We start from the raw sequence: 24,536 nt of genomic DNA, 5'->3' as shown, positions 1-24,536 counted from the left end.
GGGTCAAAAAAAAAGTTTAGGATATTTTAAATGAGCTAGCTAACCTACAGTCTTTCTGAATGAAATAGTCAGACATTCTCCATCAATTTTAATTCTATTAACTTTTTATGAACTTTACTATAAATTCCTCACAGGGCTGTTTTCAACCAGAATATAAATATCAAATCTATGAACTTGAATATAAATATTATAAATTATGAATACATTTTCCCAGGGGTACACTTTCCTCAAGAGAGCTTTATTTTTGAAAACCTCATGAAAACACATTTACACACACAAGTGTATGATGCTGCAGGAAACCTCATGAAAACACATTTCCACACACAAGTGTATGATGCTGCAGGTACTTAAAAATGTTACCGTGCTCCCACTGATGAGCTAACCTGGTGCAGAAAAGCAAATAAACAATAAGAAACAACTTGCAAAACCCAGTCCAGATTAGCAGCAGGTACAGTATAAAATCAGAGACAGTTCTTGTTTAGGAAAATGACCATATCCGCCTTCTCAGGCAGGATGCGTGAGCGTTCTGGACAGATAGTGTCTCCTGCTGTGGAAAATACACGTTCGCTGGGTGTGGAAGAAGCTTGAACGCATAAATAGGAGAAAGCTAGATCTGACAGCAAAGGATAAGTCTTTTGTTGGTTCCACCACCATGCAGCAGGGTCGTCAGACATAAGTATCGGTGGAACGTCCTGGTACATCTGCAGCTCTCTCTCCACTCGTTTGTTGATGGACATGGAGCTCTGTTATTTTGCGGTTATTTCTTTTTTTTTTTTGTAAAGTAAAGCCACACTTTCGACCGCCGACGCCCGCTATCCATGCTTGAGCTTGACTGACTCGCTCGGCTATGCTAACACTTCCGGCGGTGGGCGCTTCTTCGTTGGTGTTCAGCGGACATATTTTTTTCCGGTTGGCGGACTGGGTATCGAAAATAGGAATCGAAATTTAAACTTTTGAACGATTCCGGGAGAATCGGAAAGTTAGTTCCGGTTCCAATCGATACTCGATACTCGATACCCAACCCTAGGCACATCACCATCAGAAAACATTAAAAAATGAAGCTCAGCAGCGGATATTGACAATCAAAAGTTGTTGGATATGAATTTAAACCATAACCAACCATGCACCAATAAACTAACACCCTCCCTTCCACATCCCACCTCCCCAGATTGTAAATAATGAAATGTAAATAATCAAATGTAGATACTTATTCTTATGCTTTCTGATCTCTCCCTCTATGTCCACTACTTGCTGTACATATCCTACCAAGTCAGTCCTACACTGTTCCAATGTCCATTTCTCTGATGATGCAATTGTTGATGACTGAAGTGTTGATACCAACCAAACCTAACCCCCCCCCCAACCCCTCTCCTTCCACATCCCACACTTGTAAATAATGTAAATAATTCAATGTATATACTCTGATGATTAGCTTGTGTGATGACTGTATTATGGTGATAGTATATATCTGTATCATGAATTGATTTAAGTGGACCTCGACTTAAACAAGTTGAAAAACTTATTTGGGTGTTACCATTTAGTGGTCAATTGTACGGAATATGTACTTCACTGTGCAATCTACTAATAAAAGTTTCAATCAATCAAAAAAAAGCATCACAGTAGCTCTTGTCCCAAAGTAGGTGTACTGTGGCGACCTGTCACATCACACCCTGACTTATTTAGAATTTTTGGGTGTTTTCCTGTGTGTAGTGTTTTAGTTCTTGTCTTGCGCTCCTATTTTGTGGTTGATTATCATGTCATGTACGGATGTACTTTGTGGACGCCGTCTGCTGCTCCACACACTGTAAGTCTTTGCTGTCATCCAGCATTCTGTTTTTGTTTACTTTGCAGCCAGTTCAGTTTTAGCTTCGTTTTGCATAGCCTTCCCTAAGCTTCAATGCCTTTTCTTAGCGGCACTTGCCTTTTGTTTATTTTTGGTTTAAGCATTAGATACCTTTTTACCTGCACGCTGCCTCCCGCTGTCGTCTGCATATTGTGATCACGACAACCATGTTCCCGACGTCTACAAAGCAATTAGCTACCTGCTGCCACCTACAGATATGGGAGAGTATTACACGGTTACTCTGCCGAGCTCTAGACAGCACCGACACTCAACAACGGCACATTTGCGGATTATAATTACTGGTTTGCATATTTATATATATTTATATATATTTTTTTATAAATGTCTAATGATAATGTCAATGAGGGATCTTTAATCACTGCTAAGTTGAAATTGTACGATTTGAATTTGAATCGATTTTTTTCCCACACCCCTAATTCACACTATATTTGGATAATCCAGTGACATTTTTTTCTAACTGCTGTCACAAGATGGGCAAATTCCAAACGGCGGTTTGAGGAAGTATGAAGGAAGGCAAGATTGTTTTAGAAATATCTCCGCATTGCCACCATGGTTTGATTTAAAATTTTCGGGACTTACGCAGATCCCAAATACACAACAGCAGGCACCAATAAGTAAGAAAAGTTTGTTTTTGCATCATAGGTCCCCTTTAACTGAGCTGTTTGTAAACCCTATTAATATTTAGCTTCTTACTGAAACGTTAACTTGACACATCTCTTTTGTGCAGATTCCAGCAACTCTTGAGGATCTTGAGAGCAAAAAGGATGCACTTATAGAAGGTGAGAGAGGAAATGACTCTGTGATCACAGTTCTCCACCCTCACCTGTCTCTCTCTCTCTCTCTCTCTCTCTCTGTTTGCATCAGACTCGGAGCACAATGTGTACACAAGGTTCATGAAGTCCCATCGCTGTTACGACCTCGTTCCCACCAGCTCCAAATTGGTGGTTTTTGACACATCCCTCCAGGTTAGACATTAGCCTTACGTTCTAAAAGTGAAGACTGGCTCGTTCACTGTATAATGAAGTCACTTTTGAATTCCACAGGTCAAGAAGGCTTTTTTTGCACTCGTTTCCAATGGTGTGAGGGCAGCTCCACTATGGGACAGTAACAAGCAGTGCTTTGTTGGTAAGAACATTTATGTTAGGGATCCACTGATTATCGCCACAGATATTTGGCATTTTGACGTACAGTACAGGCCAAAAGTTTGAACACACCTTCTCATTCAATGCGTGTTCTTTATTTTCATGACTATTTCCATTGTAGATTGTCACTGAAGGCATCAAAGCTATGAAGGAACACATGTGGAGTTATGTACTTAACAAAAAAAGGTTAAGTAACTGAACACATGTTTTATATTCTAGCTTCTTCAAAATAGCCACCCTTTGCTCTGATTACTGCTTTGCACACTCTTGGCATTCTCTCGACCATTTCAGGTGACTACCTGAGTGCAGGAAGGCTGAACGAATCTGGCGGAATACAAAACGTCATATTCACCATGACATCTATAAAGAGAGCCTCCAGGCCTACAATTTAGTCTTAAAAAGTGCTAGAGAAACATTCTTCTCCAATATCATAAACAGCAACACAAATAAGGCCAAAACCCTATTCACAATCGTTGACAGACTGACTAAACCCCCAACACAAATACCAGCCGAACTCCATTCCACGCAGAAATGCAATGACTTTGCATTCTTTTATACTGATAAAATTGAAGGCATCAGACGCACCATCAATATCTCAAGTAAAAAAGTTGGATCACCACCCCATTTAGGCAAAAGTAACACAGCAATGATGGCAAGCTTTAATGCCATAGACTCTAAAACTCTAGTGGAAACGGTGACAGCTCTAAAGTCATCCACCTGCTGCCTTGATGTTTTACCTACCAACTTCTTTAAGAATGTTTTTGACTGCCTATCAACAGACATCTTGCAAATAGTTAATAATTCTATTAAATCGGGCAATTTCCCGAAGGCTTTCAAAACTGCAGTCATTAAACCTCTTCTAAAAAAGCAGAGCCTAGATGCCTCTGTTATCAACAACTACAGACCAATTTCAAATCTACCATTCATAAGTAAAATAATTGAGAAAGTTGTCCTCCAACAACTAAATCACTTCTTGGCTTCTACTGGCTGCCACAACAACTTCCAGTCAGGATTTCGACCTCTTCATAGCACAGAGACGGCCCTTCTTAAAGTTATAAATGACATCCGTCTAAACACAGACTCTGGCAAAACTTCAGTATTAATGCTTTTGGACCTCAGTGCTGCATTTGACACTGTCGACCACTCAATACTTTTGGACAGGTTGGAAAACTGGGTGGGGATCTCAGGCACAGTTTTAAGCTGGTTCAAGTCATATCTACAAGATAGGAACTATTTTGTTTCCATTGGTGACTTTGCAGAGGTGGGACCAAGTCATTGCTTTGCAAGTCACAAGTAAGTCTCAAGTCTTTGCCCTCAAGTCTCGAGTCAAGTCCCGAGTCAAGACAGGCAAGTCCCGAGTCAAGTCCAAAGTCAAGACTGGAAAGTCTCAAGTCAAGTCACAAGTCCTGCATTTTGAGTTTCGAGTCCTTTCAAGTCCTTTTGACCACAGACTAATATTTTTACACAGATTGTGTATGCTTTTAAACCGCTGTATTTATTTATTAAAACAAGTGCATTTGAAATAGCAGGAAAGAAAATAGTACTGACATTGCAATTCATAATAGCACTATTAACCAGTCATTTTAATAGTTTAAACAATTTTAAACATTTAACTCATTCCTTTACAGAATAAACACATTTGCAAAAACAAGTGCAACTGTACTTATTTGTACAAAAGTGTTAACATTGTATTTCCATGGCATATTGCATTGTAACTAGTTCCACAGCAGTTTATATTCTGTTCTTACCTTATCTCATTGATCTCATCTCATACTGTATGTGTGTTTATGTGTGCGTACACATGAAAAACATAACAAATACATGAACATAACAATGAACAGAGTTGTACTTTTTAGATGTCAGGGCCCTATGCAATATGTACACATATTCTTAATATAGTATATATTTTAACTGACCTTTATTTGACTATGTTTGTTTTTTTGTAGGTGGCTAAAATACGCGGTGCTGCTGACCGCCGTCTAACGTTATGTTACTGTGTGTGATACATTGACTAACGTAACGTTATTGTAGGTACCTCATGCAACCCTGCTTAAAAAATCACTTGACAAAAAGTATGAATAAGGTAGCAAACTGCAGTGGACGCAACATATTGCCGTGTTTGAAATGACGTTATAACCATAAACATCTTATAAATAGACGCAATATTGGTTGCTGTGACGCGAGCAATTTGCATCTTGAAGTGGTGATGCGGAGCCGGCGAGCAGCCTAAACTGACAGTTGACAGGTAGAAAACAAAGATGCCGGGCTGGTGTTCAGCGTTTTCCTGCTCAAATGAGCGGACTGTTGAAAATAGGAATCGGGGGATTACTTTTCACAAGTAAGATTTAACATTAATGTACTATTGGTTGTATTTTATGAAAATAACATTACCACAGAGTTGAGAAGGAGCAAAGATCTTCAATATTTGTATGTGAAAATCACAAATAAATCTTCTGGGGGAGGATGACGCCCCTACAGGGGTTTGATTTACAAACTTTCTGCCCCACCTAAAACAAAATTCACCAGCCGCCATTGATTATAATGCATTCTCATTTTAGGCAAAATATAAGACAATACTTTCTTAACAGTATAATTGTAACCAGGAATAAGTCTTCAAGTAACAATATTCAAATACTAACATTGTTGGGTAAAACAGAATTTGGTTTTATTCTGAATCCAGTGAAACAGATTGGTGTTTTTAGCTGATATAAAGACTTTCAGGTGTTTATATATGTTTAAGTATTTGGCAGACGCTTTTATCCAAAGCGACATACATAAAAAATACATATATAACAATCACTGTAAACATGATCATTTAAGGGAAGAATGTAATACAAAATATCAATACAAAGTGTCACGACAGAATAAACTCTCTGCTGCTGCAGCAACAGAGATACGGTCTATAAGATATATAGATATCTAATGTATTCATACATTGTTTATGTAGCATGTATATATAACGTAATCATATTGTTTCTTCAATTTAAAAATAGCTGACCGTTTTTTCCCCCCTTCTCTGGGATTATATTCCCAGTTTTAATCTCGGACGTCTGGTCACTAGCATATAAGAATATTCTATTACTGTTAAGCAAACTATGAATAATAAAACATGTGTCCGTTATCATAGCTACACGTATGACAAAAAAGCGCGTGAAAATGAGTGGTATTCAGTGAGGTAAAATGAATTAAATGCGTTGACAGTTCATTGCTCCTGCCAAATGAATTGCACTGAGTGGAGCGGATCACCACTCCAAGATGGCGGCCCCGCGTCTCGTCTGCGCCAGTAGGCAGTAGCGCTCGATGCTGTGTACCCTTATAAGATGTCTATGGTTATGACGTTAGCAGTGAGTTTACAGCCTCACTGATTTAACTACACAGCAAATAAAAGTCATGTTACTTAGCCAATAAACGTTATCTTACATTCAAAACTTACCCTTCTTTGTGCAACTTCAAATGTCGAACGAAGTTGGAAGTTGTTGCGTCTCCGTCTGTAATATTCGAACTGCGTGATTTGCATACGGCAATTCGTTGACCAAGTCGTAGTTTTTATACCCGAACGAAACCAACTTTGGTATAAATCTTTCTCACTGGCGCGTTGTTTGACAACTCTTGTTCATTGGTTGTCCTGCAATTTGATTGGATGAATGCTGTGTGATGAAAACAATGTAGATCTAATTTGATTGGCTGTTGTACTGAGAGCACACACGCTGACACGCAGCACACACGCTTATAGACAGACACGTACAAAATGAAAGCTACGGAGCGCTCCCAAATAACTTTTTAAGCTTTAGGTTTTGGGGAAAGTAGCAAGTCATGTCAAGTCAAAAGGCTCAAGTCCAAGTGAAGTCACAAGTCATTGATGTTAAAGTCTAAGTCGAGTTGCAAGTCTCTTTACATTTTGTCAAGTCGAGTCTAAAGTCATCAAATTCATGACTCGAGTCTGACTCGAGTCCAAGTCATGTGACTCGAGTCCACACCTCTGTGACTTTGTATCAGAACCAACCAACGTAACGTGTGGAGTCCCCCAAGGTTCAATCTTGGGGCCCACTTTATTTAACATCTATATGCTCCCACTAGGACAAATCATGCAAAATAATAACATTGACCATCATTGCTATGCCGATGACACCCAAATCTATGTAGCGCTATCACCAAATGACTATCGCCCCATAGATCTTCTGTGCCAGTGCATTGAGCAAGTCAAACACTGGATGTGCCAAAATTTCCTACAACTAAATGAAGATAAAACTGAGATAATTGTTTTTGGTGCTAAAAAAGAAAGGTTTAAAGTCATCCAACACCTTAAATCACTGTCCCTGAAAACCTCAAATAAAGCCAGAAATCTTGGGGTTATTTTAGATTCTGATTTACATTTCGACAGTCACATCAAATCAGTAACAAAATCGGCCTACTATCACCTCAAAAATGTAAAAAGACTTAGAGGGCTCATGTCAGCTCAAGACTTAGAAAAACTTGTACATGCCTTTATTACCAGTAGGCTAGACTATTGTAATGGTCTCCTTGCAGGTCTTCCCAAAAAAACTGTCAGGCAGCTACAGCTTGTTCAGAACGCTGCTGCTAGAGTTCTAACAAAGACCAAAAAATGTGAGCACATTACACCAATTCTTAAATCCTTACATTGGCTCCCTGTACATCAGAGAATTGATTTCAAAATCCTCCTGCTCACATATAAATCACTACATGGTCTAGGGCCCAAGTATATCACTGATATGCTCCCACTATATACGCCCTCTAGATCACTAAGATCTTCTGAGACCAATCTGTTAGCGGTTCCAAGAGTAAACTCAAATCAAGGGAGATCATCATTCAGTCACTATGCAACACATAGCTGGAATAAACTTCCTGAAGATGTCAGACTCTCCCCAACTCTCACTACTTTTAAAACTAGACTGAAGACTTTTATGTTCACCTTAGCTTTCAGCTAAATCTTTTAATCTTTTAACTTTTAACGTCTGCACTGTTTTTATTTATTTTTTATTGTCTGCATTTTAATTTTGCTTTTATTTTCTTTCATTTCACTTTGTTGTCTGTGAAGCACTTTGAGTCTGCCTTGTGTATGAAAAGCGCTATACAAATAAAGTTGCCTTGCCTTGCCTACCTCTTGAAGCTGTTTGCAGTTATTTCACCTTTTGTTAAAGTACATAACTCCACGTGTGTTCATTCATAGTTTTGATGCCTTCAGTGACAATCTACTATGTAAATAGTCATGAAAATAAAGAAAACGCATTGAATGAGAAGGCGTGTTCAAACCTTTGGCCTGTACTGTATATCAATATCGGCCTCTTTTTATCAGTATCAGCCTATTTTCTATCTTCTTTTTTTTAACCACATCAGCAGTTACAATTTATACGCATAAAATACCAGTATTCCGTATTAAAAACACTTTAGTGAAGTAGACGGTAATAACCACGCCTCGGGTCTGATAAGCTGCGCTGCGGTGCTAACAAGGCTGGTAGGCAACCACATGTCTCTTCTGCTCACATGAACTTGTCAGAATTTTTAATTTTTTTGCCGGGAATTCCAGTTTTTGTCCCTCTTTCTGGGAGTCTTCCTCACGTTTTGTTTGTTTTCGCGACTGCAGCGAGTCGTACGACAGGAATTCGCAACACTCGCAGCGTGGGCTCATTTAAAGGGAGCGCGGCACGTTTTTATGTTCCGTGCTTTCATCAAATATCAACGCGACAGAGATGGATGGACATGAAGATGACAGAAATTATCGAAACTTTGTGTAAAATGACAAATAGGAGATTATTATATAGGTAACTAAGAGCAGGCAGCTCCTCACACATTCTTATACTTTATGTAACATCCAGGAAGAAATGATGTCAGCCAGCTTGAAAAATGTCTCAACTATAATCTACGTGAAGGAGCCCAGAATTGTTTTTATTTAAATGTTTGCCATTTTTAGAAATCTTATATTTCGTATTAATCATACCATATTGAGAAATCATTTATGTAAATTGTGTTACAAATCCAGAACAGTAATAGTGAAAATGGTCGGATTAAATAAGCTTTGCTTCTTCTTACTCCTTTTCGGACATGTTGTAAAGAGAAATGAAAATATGTCAAATATGTGATGTTTCATATTGAAACTGCACATGTTTGAAATAAACTTCAACCAACACATATTTCATAGTTCCTCACAAATAAACCTTACAATGTAATAAATCCATAAACTGCTATAAAATTAAGTAAATGGCACGTGATTGTAATGTTAAAAAAATCCATATTTTTAACCTATATTTGGAGATGCAAATGTTGATGCTCCTCTTAGACACACGAAACAAAGGTGTTTGTGAAATCCCTTGATGTTGTTTGGCGCTAAATTAACCACAACATTAGCGCCGCATTAAACATTATGTCGCTAAAAAATAATGTTAAATAAAACAACTTAAAGCCTTGTTCAGCTGTCTACTGACGTCTACCATTCATGTTTAAATAACCTTTACAGCAAAAGAATATCGGCTCCAAATATGGGTTATCGGCCTCTTTGACTACCACTAAGCCCTAAAAAAAACCCCACATCTGTCGATCTCTAAAGTATAAGTTGGTTTCACACACAACAACAACTAAAGTGACTTGACACCCTCTCTCTAAATTAGTTTGCTTGCAATTTCGTTGTACAATGTACGATGACAATAAAGATATATTCTATTCTACAGGCATGCTGACCATCACAGACTTCATTAACATCCTTCATCGTTACTATAAATCTCGACTGGTAAGATGTCACACACCAAATTATTGTGGTGGATTTTTTTTATTTCACCAGTACATTTTTTCAGGTTCAGATTTATGAGCTGGAAGAGCACAAAATCGAAACATGGCGAGGTAAGCGTATAAAAGAAAGCTTACACAAGTGAGCACACCCCTCATATTTAATTAAGCCACCATTTTCCTGACACTGTAGTCAAGGGACAAAACTACAGGAAGTAAACATGTGAACAGCAGGGGTCTTCAGTGTTGTCCAGGCCAAAGACCCCCAAACTGATGGAGAGACGGAGCTAAGACCCCCTTACTTGTATACCTCTATAGTGTAAAATTGTGTTTTTAAATTAAAACTGTCTTATTATACCCTGTTATTATGCAATAATAAGATTTTTCAAATATTACAGTATATAGCTAATAGTTGGCTGTCAACGAGGGCCGCTCATCGCTCTGTAGCAACTGGCGCGCTAATTGCTAGCCATCTTAAATGCTAACATTAATATAGTATAATTATTCATGTTCATATTCAGTGCAACTACACGAGAGTGTGTTGGATCAATGTTAATGTGTATTTAGAGACATTTCCGTTTGTGGAAAAATTGCAAGGGGAAATATTAAAAACAGGTACCGTATTTTTTGGAGTATAAGTCGCTCGGGAGTATAAGTCGCACCGGCCGAAAATGCATAATAAAGAAGGAAAAAAACATATATAAGTCGCACTGGAGTGTAAGTCGCATTTTTTGGGGGAAATGTATTTGATAAAAGCCAACAGCAAGAATAGACATTTGAAAGGCAATTTAAAATGTGTAAAGAATAGTGAACAACAGGCTGAATAAGTGTACGTTATATGAGGCATAAATAACCAACTGGTATGTTAACGTAACATATTATGGTAAGAGTCATTCAAATAACTATAACATATAGAACATGCTATACGTTTACCAAACAATCTGTCACTCCTAATAGCTAAATCCCATGAAATCTTATACGTCTAGTCTCTTACGTGAATGAGCTAAATAATATTATTGGATATTTTACGGTAATGTGTTAATCATTTCACACATAAGTCGCTCCTGAGTATAAGTCGCACCCCCGGCCAAACTATGAAAAAAAACCTGCGATTTATAGTCCGAAAAATATGGTAGTCAATTAAAGATTTCGCGACCCCCCTGCCGTACCTCTGTGAACCCCCTAGGTGTCGCGAACCCCCCGTTGATGACCTCTGCTTTAAAAAAGCCATGTATAACAGTATAGATTTACTCCCCACTAAAAAATGACTGAACAGGAACTTAAGCAGGAACGCATCATAATTATCCCCTCAATTCCCCCCAAAATGGATTAACTGGCTGGAATATAAAGACAATATAATACACATCCATAAACCTGGATGCATATGCAAAAGTGGAATATATTTATCTGTACGGTAATCTATTTATTTATATCTGCACCTTATTGCTTTTTTATCCTGCACTACCATGAGGTAATGCAACAAAATTTCGTTCTTATCTGTACTGTAAAGTTTAAATTTGAATGACTATAAAAAGGAAGTCTAAGTCTAAGTCTTAAGATGTCTGTGTCATTCAAGCATGGTGGCGGAAGCATCACGGCATGAGGCTGCACGAGTGCTCTGACACTGCAGAGCTGTGGTTAATCGAGAGAAGCATGAATTCCAACGTGTAGTGTAATGTGACATTCCGGACATGCGATGCCTGGTGGTAGTCTCACGGTCTGAGGCTGCACGAGTGCTACCAGCTTTGGAGAGCTGTGGTACCTCAAGGGGAAACGTGAATGAAAACTGGCTGGTATTTTCAGAGAATGAATTCATACACTGACTACTCGAAAGTATATCCAAGGTTCATTCCTATATTATTGTCCCTGGAGGTGACGTAAAGTGAGGGGTGTACTCGTGTTTGTGAAATACTGCCCTGACTTGGTGATGTTCCCCAGAATTGTTGAAGGGCTAATGGTCACATTTGTACATTCGAACAGAGGTGTACCTTCAAGACTCTTTCAAGCCCCTGGTTAGCATATCGCCCAATGCCAGGTCGGTGAGCGTCACAAGCCACGTTTTTTTCAGCGTCACGCTTCTCACATCTTGACACTTTCCCGTGTACCTCCCCCGTGCGCCAGCTTGTACGACGCAGTATCCTCGCTGCTCAAGAACAAGATCCACAGACTGCCCGTCATCGACCCCCTGACTGGAAACACGCTCTACATTCTCACACATAAGAGGATTCTCAAGTTCCTGAAGCTCTTTGTAAGTCCCGATGCCGCACTAAATCTTTAAAATCATCCAGCAGTTCTTGCATAGTCTGTTTCGTGTTCAGCCGCAGTTAACGAAACGCTGATTTACACGAGTGGGGGGGGGGGGGGGGGGGGGGTCTTGTGTAGTTTTACTGACAGTACGTGTGAACCACAACGTGTTGTTGCTTTCAGATATCTGAGATGCCCAAGCCTTCATTCCTGGGGCAAACCTTGGAGGAGCTGAACATAGGAACATACCAGAACATAGCCGTGGTGCGCACAGATACACCTCTGTACACGGCGCTGGGTATTTTTGTAGAGCAGCGGGTGTCTGCGCTCCCTGTGGTGGACGACAAAGGTTAGTGGAAAACACTCTTGACTTTGCATGAATGTCAGAGGCCTGTTTTTCAATCTAAAACCAATACTGCACTGGAAAAACTCACAATCTCAGCAAGTATGTATTTCTAATTTCTAGTCAAAATATCTTAACTTAATACAAGACACAATCCCCTGAATAGTATTTTTTCAGTGAGATATAATAAGGCAATAGATATACTGAGGGGGAAAAATACTACTTTTGAGCATCACAAGTTTGTTATAAGACACAAAACTTCTGAATACGAGTAAGTATAGCTATTAAGTTTTATTTGCTAATTTCAAGATCACTTTTAAGATTTTAAAGCTCAAGTATGATGTCTTTTCTCAAGAAAACCTACCAAGACAAAGACTTGTTCCACTGGCAGATTTTTTTAAAAGTATTGACGTAATTGTCAACGAGCTTCGTGCTCAGGGTTCAGTTGTGACGGAAGAATCAGGCCTCAGCGTCAGAGTCAATGATTCTTTTTAACGTCTGCTTGGTTTGTGCGGGTTCTCTTGCTCTCCTCGTTCGCTCTGCGTCTCTCCTCAGTCTCTCTCGCTCGCTCGCTCTCCTCCCTCATGGTCTCCGGCGCTGCTAATAAAAGAGACAGGTGATTAGATAACCCGTTCCAACTGGGGAATCCACTCACCTGTCAGCTGCTTCATAGCCGGCTCCTGCACACGCCCTGCCCGCAGGAGACGCGCGGGCCAAGCCCCTTCCACAGTAATGTAGGATTTTGTAGCAGACTTCTTTCGTGCATTTTTCAACTAAACTGTGTTACCTTTTTAAAGTATATTTTTTTATTCCTCATAAAATTGTTTGTATGAGTGACAGAAACCGTACGCAGTACATCCATGTTTGCGTTTGGTTATTTGCTGCTAACTGCGCCCCTTTTGTGAACTCTAGATTGCAAAATTCTGACATAACTACCATAAATTCCGGACTATAAGCCGCTGCTTTTTTCCTACACTTTGAACCTTGCGGCTTATAAAACGGAGCAGCTAATTTATGGATTTTTCTTTGCTGACGGCAACAATGAACATAATTTAATAAACAATACAAGCAAAAACCCTGAGAGGGTGTTTTATGGTTTGTGCGATGGCGCCATCTTTTGGACGAATACGCTCACTGCAGATGCTGCAGTGTCCTACCCTTTTTTTTTTTTTTCAACCGGCGCGAGGTCAGTCTTTTAGCTGTTTTTACCCGTATGAATTCTTCGTTCATCACTCCAAGGTACATTTGTAAGTTTTACACTATAAGTAAAACTGTTTATACTCACTAAAACGTCCCATGTGTGATGTCTGTAGGAGTGTTTTCATGCATATTTGTACATGCTATCGTAATGTAATTAAGCTAGGGTTGTTAGTATTAGCTAATATGGTAACACGTTTGCGAGTATTTGTTTTAGTATTATTAAGGCAAGGCAAGGCAACTTTATTTGTATAGCGCTTTTCATACACAAGGCAGACTCAAAGTGCTTCACAGACAACAAAGTGAAATGAAAGAAAAATAAAAGCAAAATTAAAATGCAGACAATAAAAATAAAAACAGTGCGGACGTTAAAAGTTAAAAGATTAAAAGATTTAGCTGAAAGCTAAGGTGAACATAAAAGTCTTCAGTCTAGTTTTAAAAGTAGTCAGAGTTGGGGAGAGTCTGACATCTCCAGGAAGTTTATTCCAGCAATTTGTTGCATAGTGACTGAATGATACGCTCCCTTGATTTGAGTTTACTCTGGGAACCGCTAACAGATTGGTCTCAGAAGATCTTAGTGATCTAGAGGGCTTATATAGTGGGAGCATATCAGTGATATACTTGGGCCCTAGACCATGTAGTGATTTGTATGTGAGCAGGAGGATTTTGAAATTAACTTACACTGGGATTTTTTTTGTATTGTTTCAGTTTCACAAATTCCTCGGTAAATTCACCAAAACCTCACCGTAGAGTTATTGAGTGTGTTTAGCTGATTGGAGAGCCAGCTTCCGCAGCCAGTGGGTCCATGACGATGACTTCTGTTTTGTTTGGTCATCCGTTTTACTCCCGTTTTACAGACACCATTTGGAAACTGACGGTATGTAAATAAACATTTACAGAATATTTCTGTGTAAAAATACTCATTTTGCGGCTCATTTCTGGGGCTTATAGTCCGGTGCGGCTAATATATGGAAAAATATTTTTATTCTAAAATTTTAGTTGGTACAATTTGTATCCTGGTGCGCTCTATATAGTCCGTAAATAATAAAGTAATAAAGATATTATCCAGTTTTTTATTTATCCTATATATTTTTATATTTGACTAGTTTAAAATAAAAAATATTCCAAACTTCAAATCTATTTAGACTCCCTGGGTGTTTTTTTTTTTTTTACCTCCAAGCCCACGTCAACAGATATCTACTTCCGGGTAAACTTGGTGTCTCGAATGCATAAAAAAAGAGTTCATAGGCTTGTTCTTTTTTGTCCATTTTTCAATTGTGCACAAAATCGGAAATTGGAAAAACGATTCGTTATTTTTTCATTCTGGTTTTGTAAACAAATGTGGAAAAAACAAGTTGTTTAGTTTTTTTAGTATTGGTTTTATATTGACCTAGCCGCTTGGTCAGAAAACAAGAGAGGACAAAATGTACTCTGAGTAGAGAGATCTAATAAAGAACCAAATAGTATCCGGATGGCCAACATTTTTCTAACAAGTTCTCTCTATATATTTTCCCCCCATAATATTTAGTTTTTGAGTAATGTGTCGATAACTAACTGTACTTGGAATGCCAGACTCGATATGTCGCCCCTTCTTGTTGTGACGTCATCTACAGAACTGGAGCCCATTTCCCCGCACAGACTGTGTGGCTAAAGACATGAAACTATTATTTTCATCATTTAATTGCATGTTTTTGTTACCCTGGTCCATCAATACTTACAGAACTGATATGGTTAACTTACAAACCAGAAAGAAATATAGAATAATCACCATTTCCTGCTGCTCTTCCATAGACACCTGTTTCCTAGTTCTTTCAACATTTCCTCTAGCATCTTGAAGAAAATATCAGTAGAAGAGGACACAAAATACAATAATGGCGCTGACTTTCTTTTTCTCATGTTTAATAGCCAGGGTCTGCTCTTCTTTCTCAGTCTTTCTCCCGCCGAGGATGCTCCCGATTACTGCCTAAAATATTTTCTGTTTTCTGTCTTCTTATTTACCGTTGTACTCTTTTCTTTGTGCAGGTCGAGTGGTGGACATTTACTCCAAATTTGACGTCATCGTAAGTTACCAACAATCCTTCTTTCAACACATTTGATACATTTTTGTAACACTCGCTCTCACATTACATTTCATATACTGATACATCCATCCATTTTCTACCGCTTATTCCCTTCGGGGTCACGGGGGGTGCTGGAGCCTATGTCAACTATAATCGGGTGGAAGGCGGGGTACACCCTGGAGAAATCGCCACCTCATCGCAGGGTCAACACATATAGTCAGATAACATTCACACTCACATTCACACACTAGGGACCATTTAGTGTTGCCAATCAACCTATCCCCAGGTGCAATACATTGCAATACATTTGATAAGTTAATTTAATAAGTCTTTCATATACATTGAGAGAAAATTGCATAAATGTATTTCTTAATTTTGTCAGTTAAATAAAAAATGTATATATTTTTTTGTCCTGTCCAGCCACTCAGGCAAATCATATTGTTGATGTAGAGGCCCATATCTGCTGTACTTACTTTAGAAAAGGGAAGTGTGGGATACTTATTTGTATTTGACTTTATTAAATCAATTTATATTATTGTTTGGCGCAGCCGGACCGGAGCAGGAGGGGATGGAGAGAAGACAAAAAAGGAAAACAGAGGGGGAAATTGCGGAGACAGAGGCGGATAAGACAGAGAGACAACAACAGAACAACATCAGCAAATATGATATGTACAAATATTAGGGGTGTGGGGAAAAATCGATTCAAATTCGAATCGCGATTCTCACGTTGTGCGATTCAGAATCGATTCTCATTTTTTAAAAATCTATTTTTTTTATTTTTTTAGATTTTTAATTTTTTAAATTAATCAATCCAACAAAACAATACACAGCAGTACCATAACAATGCAATCCAATTCCAAGACCAAACCTGACCCAGCAACACTCAGATAAACAGAGCAATTGAGAGGAGACACAAACACCACACAGAACAAACCAAAAGTAGTGAAACAAAAATGAATATTATCAACAACAGTATCAATATTGGTAACAATTTCAACATAGCAGTGATTAAAAATCCCGCATTGACATTATCATTAGACATTTATAAAAAATACAAAAAAAGAACAATAGTGTGACAGTGGCTTACACTTGCATCGCATCTCATAAGCTTGACAACACACTGTGTCCAATATTTTCACAAAGATAAAATAAGTCATATTTTTGCTTCATTTAATAGTTCAAACAAATGTACATTATTGCAATCAGTTGATAAAACATTGTCCTTTACAATTATAAAAGCATTTTACTCTGCTTGCATGTCAGCAGACTGGGGTAGATCCTGATCAAATCTATGTATTCCATGAATAGACAATCCTTTTCAATCGGGAAAAAATCGTTTTGAATCGAATTGAATTGAAAAAACATCTATTTTGAATCGAATCGTGACCCCAAGATTCACAGTCCTAACAAATATGATACGGAAAGTAAAAAAAACTACCAAGAAACACCTTAAATGTAGTATATCACAAAAAGTTAATTGCTCTTGCCCATAAATGATTGATGCTGCACAAAAACAAAAATAAATAGTTGCCTGTGTGCGGCGGAAGAATACATACAGTAGTTGCATGTCGCTGTACAGTTATTTTCATTACCTTTACCACTTCATTATGTCGTCCTAGCGTGAGGCAGGCTCTGCTGATGGCAGTGCGTCAAAGGAAAGTGAAAGTTAAAAAAAAATAAATAAAGTAAGAAGTAAAACAAGTAAAACGCTTGGAGAAGTTGGGAATTCAATTTTAGATGCAAGTCAGGTCCAAGCCACAAGAATTATGAGTGCGTCTTTGAACATGTGAAAGGCTCTGCTCATATGAAAAGGACAGTGGTAACGAAGCTGCATAGTGGTCTCATTATTGATACTTCCTCCTCTCAATAAACCTCTCTCCCTCCCTTGCAATGCCCCCAACAACCACAGGGGAAAAAGTAAGGAGGGTCTCTCTATACTTTCATTAAATCCTTATATTAATATTTGTATTACTGTGTCTTATGCAGTATGGCAGACCAGCTTTCTATGTTGGGTTCTCCCGATCCGATATTATTCATATATGAGTCCAAGATCAGCAAAAAATCGGGCCTGTGTGTCTGGACAAATTTACGCTGTTTGTTATCCAATTAGATCGCGTGTTACAAAATCCCAGAAGTCAATTGAGAGAGTAAAAGCAAAACAATTTTGTGCACCACGACCAGTTGTTCTATTCATTTGAGTATTTGAACATTTTATGAATAACGTTTTATAAATATTATAGAGTACCGGTAGTTTTTGTACATTTGTCCGCATTAAAAAGTGATCTAATTGGAGACCAAACAGCCAATCAGAGCGTACATTTGTCCAGTTCTCTGATTGGTTGTGTTTTTGGCACAAACGTACGCTGTGTCAAAACTTGAGCGAGTGCAGGGGAAAAAAAACAATGTGCTGAAGGGAGAGGTTGAGAGGAAGCAGTAAATGATTGCACGTTAATATGGATAATAGCAAACAGACACGTTAGTTAAGCACAGAATACATTTATATTCGCTCATTTAATTTTATTTTTCACTTGGGTTTAATTTGTGCACAACAGGCAAATGTGCTTGCAAAATATAGTTTTCTGTGCTTAAAATCTGCCTTTGCAATTTCAAAATGAAGGCACAAATATAATATATCTATCTGAGTACCATGTTCTTATGTTTTTTATGTGTCATTATGAATTTGCACTAAATTAGTTTGCTTTCAATTTCGTTGTACTATGACAATAAAGATATATTCTAAATAAAATGAACTGAAAGCCTCATGTAAAAAATATACAACATAAAGTAGCAAGAAACACGTCAACGAATAAAGCAAATTTAGCAAAAACATGTTCTGGACCAAAAATCATTCATATTCTTTACTGCTCGCTAGTGTTACCATATCTGAGTTATTGTGTAGAAATATGGGTAAACCACTATAAATGTGTGCTTCATTCACTAACGGTGTTACAAAAAAGATCAATTAGAATAATACATAATGTTGGATATAGAAAACATACAAACACTTTATTTATTAAATCACAATTATTGAAATTCAACGATTTGGTGCATTTGGAAACAGCTAAAATGATGTATAAAGCAAACTATAACTTGCTACCCAAGAATGTACAACAACTCTTCTCAACAAAAGTGGAGAAATATAACATAAGAGGAAAATGTAATTTAAAACATTTGTATGCTCGTACAACACTTAGCATATCAATATGTGGAATTAAATTATGGAATGGATTAACCAAAGAAATCCAACAAAGCACCAATATGATTCAGTTTAAGAGACTGTTCAAACTACAAGTGTTCACAAAGTACACAGAAGAACAATTATGATTAACATCTTAAAACCCTTCTTTTTTTTTTTTTAGATAAAGATGATTTATTTATTGAATATTTGTTTACTTACTATGGTACATTATTTATTTATTCACTGTTCTGTTACAGAGAACAAGGAAATTGCTATGGTATGAAAGGGGGTAGGATTAAATAAGCTCAGCTTCTTCCTACTCTTTTTCGGACGTGCTAATAAAACAACTGGAAATATGTGACGCATTAGATTGTATTGTACGCATGTTCCAAATAAACTGGAACTGAACTGAACTAACTCCATAGAGGTGCGCCTAATCTGGACATGAAATACATACAGTCCTCCTTGACTGATTCTGAGGTGTAAAACTGACTGAATAAAAACAATGTGTATGACTTTGGTTTATTATAATCCTGGTTTAGCCACAACGTGTTGCTCCGTTCTAGTATGTGGATTCAGCATCGTGATGCATACTAAAACTCCAAACTATGTTAAGCTGTGGCCAAGTACATCTCAGCACTTCTACTGAAGATGATCTCCTGCTGGCCCCACTATGGACTGGACTCTCACACTATTATGTTAGATCCACTATGGACTGGACTCTCACACTATTATGTTAGATCCACTATGGACTGGACTCTCACACTATTATGTTAGATCCACTATGGACTGGACTCTCACACTATTATGTTAGATCCACTATGGACTGGACTCTCACACTATTATGTTAGATCCACTATGGACTGGACTCTCACACTATTATGTTAGATCCACTATGGACTGGACTCTCACACTATTATGTTAGATCCTCTATGGACTGGACTCTCACACTATTATGTTAGATCCACTTTGGACTGGACTCTCACACTATTATGCTAGATCCACTATGGACTGGACTCTTACACTATTAACTAGATCCACTATGGACTGGACTCTCACACTATTAAGTTAGATCCACTATGGACTGGACTCTCACACTATTATGTTAGATCCACTATGGACTGGACTCTTACACTATTAACTAGATCCACTATGGACTTCCACTATGGACTGGACTCTTACACTATTAACTAGATCCACTATGGACTGGACTCTGACAATATTATGTTAGATCCACTATGGACTGGACTCTCACACTGTTATGTTAGATCCACTTTGGACTGGACTCTCACACTATTATGTTAGATCCACTATGGACTGGACTCTCACACTATTATGTTAGATCCACTATGGACTGGACTCTCACACTATTATGTTAGATCCACTATGGACTGGACTCTCACACTATTATGTTAGATCCACTATGGACTGGACTCACACTATTATGTTAGATCCACTATGGACTGGACTCTCACACTATTATGTTAGATCCACTATGGACTGGACTCTCACACTATTATGTTAGATCCACTATGGACTGGACTCTCACACTATTATGTTAGATCCACTATGGACTGCGGTCCCCTCCAAGGTTTCTCATTGTCATCCCATTGGGTTGAGTGTTTTCTTGCCCTGATGTGGGATCTGAGCCGAGGATGTCGTTGTGAGACACTCGTGATTTAGGGCTATATAAGTAAAACTTTGATTGATTGATTGATTGATATTTACACAGCACAGGTGTCATTATTATTCCTTTCTTGGTGGATCTTTGCAGTATGAGCGGTTATTGTAGTGTAATTATAGATTTAACATACTAGTTGCGTTCAATGACTATAAATAAATCGCACTTTGTACACCTGCTCTTACTAGGTCTGGCTATTCTCCACATTTAACAGTTTGACAGAAAGGACATTATGACTTTTCTATTTCATCCTGCATCTGTGTAATGATGACTGGGGGTACGCATATTACGTCAAACATACTTCACACCCTTTGGTTTGTATACTGATCCACCTTTTGGCTAAGTGAGCCAACATGATTCCAATGACTGGAATGAGCTAGGTCCTAATTATCCAAATAAAGTACAAAGACTCAAAATGACCCTAAAGTCAAACACACCGCATGCTTGCTCGTGTGCGCAATTCAAAACATGTTATTTCAATGACGAGTCAGCGCGCCATTAGTCATGCGTTGAAGTGATGAAGGCGTAAATGTGCTCGTTTGTCAGAACCTGGCAGCAGAGAAGACGTACAACAACCTGGACTTGACCGTGACCAAAGCTTTACAGCACCGCTCTCAGTACTTTGAAGGGGTGCTCACCTGCCATCGACACGAGACCCTGGAGGCCATCATCAACCGACTGGTGGAAGCGGAGGTGAGCCCTGCAGCATTTAAAAAACAAAACACTCTTGCAGCTAACATTTAAACCAGTCATTCTACTTCCATCCATCCATTTTCTACTGCTTGTCAGCCTGAAATTTGTATGTCAAATATGAATAATATTTTTAGTAGGGATGTGCCGATTGGTCGGCCATTGATCAGTATCGTCTGAAAATATGTGATCGCCAATGTTGTTTACAAAAAAACTGCTTTTATAATATAAAAATAGTAGGACGTAGGGTTGTACGGTATACCCTTACTAGTATAGTATTAATTAGGGATGTCCGATAATGGCTTTTTGCCCATATCCGATATGCCGATATTGTCCAACTCTTTAATTACCGATACCGATATCAACCGATACCGATATCAACCGATACCGATATCAACCGATATATACAGTCGTGGAATTAACACATTATTATGCCTAATTTGGACAACCAGGTATGGTGAAGATAAGGTACTTTTAAAAAAAATTAAATAAAATAAGATAAATAAATTAAAAACATTTTCTTGAATAAAAAAGAAAGTAAAACAATATAAAAACAGTTACATAGAAACTAGTAATTAATGAAAATTTGTAAAATTAACTGTTAAAGGTTAGTACTATTAGTGGAGCAGCAGCACGCACAATCATGTGTGCTTACGGACTGTATCCCTTGCAGACTGTATTGATATATATTGATATATAATGTAGGAAGCAGAATATTAATAACAGAAAGAAACAACCCTTTTGTGTGAATGAGTGTAAATGGGGGAGGGAGGTTTTTTGGGTTGGTGCACTAATTGTAAGTGTATCTTGTGTTTTTTATGTGGATTTAATAAAAAAAAAAACAAAAAAAAAACGATACTGATGATAAAAAAAACCGATACCGATAATTTCCGATATTACATTTTAACGCATTTATCGGCCGATAATATCGGCAGACCGATATTATCGGACATCTCTAGTATTAATGAATCAAAAACTGTACTAATAATAATAATAATAGATTTTATTTGTAAAAAGCACTTTACATTGAGTAAACAACCTCAAAGTGCTACAGTGTATTAAAAAAATAAAAAGATAATAAAAAATAAATAAAAACTAGAACAGCCAAATAGCTAAAACTAGTTCATATATCTAAAAAAAGGCTTTTTTTTAAAAAAGAAGGGTTTTTAAGCCTTTTTTAAAAGCATCCATAGTCTGTGGTGCCCTCAGGTGGTCAGGGAGAGCGTTCCACAGACTGGGAGCGGCAGAGCAGAAAGCCCGGTCTCCCATTGTTCGTAGCTTTGTCCTCGGAGGTTGGAGGAGGTTAGCCTGTCCGGAGCGGAGGTGCGTGTGGAGGATTTAGGGGTGAGTACCGTATTTTCCGCACTATAAGGCGCACCTAAAAACCTCCAATTTTCTCAAAAGCTGACAGTGCGCCTTATAATCCGGTGCGCCTTATATATGGACCAATATTGAGCCACAACAGGTCTCGCAACTACGGGATGCATAAAGTAACCCCAGCCTCTACTGTAGCGTCTATTCTATGCGCCTTATAATGCGGTGCGCCTTATATATGAACTGTTTTAAAATAGGCCATTCATTGAAGGTGCGCCTTATAATCCGGTGCGTCTTATAGTGTGGAAAATACGGTAGTTCTTTGAGGTAGAGGGGGGGGGCATTTCCATGGAGGCACTGGTACTATACTCTGTTTGAAAAGTACCGGTTTCGCATTTAAAAAAACATTTGTGTAGACAGAAAAGGGAGAACGGATGCAATTTGGACGCATTATCAAGTACAAGAGCGTATCTAGTCGATACTACTATGATTACATCGATATGTTTTATCGTCACAAATTTTTTTTTCCTTTTATTAAAATGTATATTATGTTTATAAACTCAGGAAATATGTCCCAGGACACATGAGAACTTTAAATATGACCAATGTAGGATCCTGTAACTACTTGGTATCGTATCGATACCTGAATTTGTGGTATTATCCAAAACTAATGTGAAGCATCCAAACAGAAGAATAAGTGATTATTACATTTGAACAGAAGTGTAGATAGAACATGTTGAAATGGAAAATAAGCAGGTATTAACAGTAAATGAACAAGTAGATTAATAATCAATTTTTACAGCTTGTTCCTCATAATGTTGACAAAATATTAGAATGGGAAATGACACAATATGTTACTGCATACGTCAGCAGACTAATTCAAAGCCTTTGTTTACTTATATACTACTAAAAGACAAGTATGTTCACTATTTTATTTAAGGACAAAATTGTTCTTCGATTGCAATAATAAACATATGTTTAATGTACCCTAAGATTTGTTGTTTAAATAATGCCATTTTTTGTGGTCCCTTTTGTTTAGAAAAGTATCGAAATACATTTTGGTACCGGTACCAAAATATTGGTATCGGGACAACCCTAGTAGGACGCAGGGAACCATTTTGATAACATTCTGTGCATTTAAGCTATCAAAAGCGATGCAATGTTGGTGAATACATGCTGAGCTATCTGAACCGAACATCCAAATATTGGCTTTGTGTTGCAAGTGACAAAGCTAGTTATTGTAACTTGTAGTAATAATGGTCAATGAAGTTTATTTTTACAATATGCAAAGGGACAATGGAAAAAAAATAGCTCCTGCAGTCCATGTCTTAAAGGGTCTACCTGCACATAATAATGCAACATGTTCATCAGGTGCACAGGTTGGTGGTTGTGGACGAGCAGGATGTGGTGAAAGGCATCGTCTCCCTCTCGGATATCCTCCAGGCGCTCGTGCTCACTGATGGAGACGAGGGTAAGCGCAGTTGTGGAACCACACAGTAGGGCTGCATGATTAATTGACACTGAGGTTTTAATTAGTGCGATAACGACCACCGTCACTAACATTTGAGTGACAGACATTATGGATAATCACAGTAGTTGAGCCTCACGTTTCGTTGTTTCTAGCTTTAAAACGGGAGAAGAATGTCTCTGTGCATTGCTCTCAGCACCTGAGCACGTTTATTTAACATTAACTGAACGCAGGGAGCCCTCTTTGCACTCATTTACAATCTTTGTCTCGGTGGGCGAAGAGTGAGACATCTCGCTTTACAAAATAGCATTCAGAAAGCCAAATGTCCCGTGGTGGGAATATTTCGGCTTCAAATAAGATGGGCAATATGAGCCCATCAACACGGACCAACGAGTGAGAATGCCGTGATGGCAACAACAACAAAAAGACAACCCAACCTCGTTTTTGCAATTGGGGAAAAAAATGCGCTTTAAGATGTTCAATATTTATTTAAGTTGAATTTTTGATTACAGAAATTAGTCCTTTTTTGTGTTGTTTATTCATTTTAGGTAACAAAGTTATTTACTTTCCAACTACAGTACAATGGGGAACAATTATGCAGTAATGAGAAATAAAAG

General features: G+C 38.1%; 1 protein-coding gene across 1 annotated transcript in view; it reads left to right on the top strand.

Annotated features, from left to right (window-relative positions):
• Window positions 1-24,536, top strand: part of prkag1 (protein kinase, AMP-activated, gamma 1 non-catalytic subunit) — a 28,272-nt gene that overhangs the window by 794 nt on the left and 2,942 nt on the right. Inside the window, exons 2-12 of the mRNA XM_062037856.1 lie at window positions 2,592-2,643; window positions 2,729-2,829; window positions 2,908-2,989; window positions 9,690-9,748; window positions 9,813-9,858; window positions 11,725-11,779; window positions 11,866-11,992; window positions 12,172-12,337; window positions 15,551-15,588; window positions 20,994-21,140; window positions 23,823-23,922. Of these exons, the coding sequence (XP_061893840.1) occupies window positions 2,592-2,643; window positions 2,729-2,829; window positions 2,908-2,989; window positions 9,690-9,748; window positions 9,813-9,858; window positions 11,725-11,779; window positions 11,866-11,992; window positions 12,172-12,337; window positions 15,551-15,588; window positions 20,994-21,140; window positions 23,823-23,922 (973 nt within the window). The remainder of the gene's footprint in view (window positions 1-2,591; window positions 2,644-2,728; window positions 2,830-2,907; window positions 2,990-9,689; window positions 9,749-9,812; window positions 9,859-11,724; window positions 11,780-11,865; window positions 11,993-12,171; window positions 12,338-15,550; window positions 15,589-20,993; window positions 21,141-23,822; window positions 23,923-24,536) is intronic.

This window comes from Entelurus aequoreus, linkage group LG26, assembly GCF_033978785.1.
Source record: "Entelurus aequoreus isolate RoL-2023_Sb linkage group LG26, RoL_Eaeq_v1.1, whole genome shotgun sequence".
Lineage (NCBI taxonomy): Eukaryota > Metazoa > Chordata > Actinopteri > Syngnathiformes > Syngnathidae > Entelurus > Entelurus aequoreus.
The sequence above is the reverse complement of the archived record's forward strand: the minus strand, read 5'-3'. Positions and strand labels throughout refer to the sequence as shown.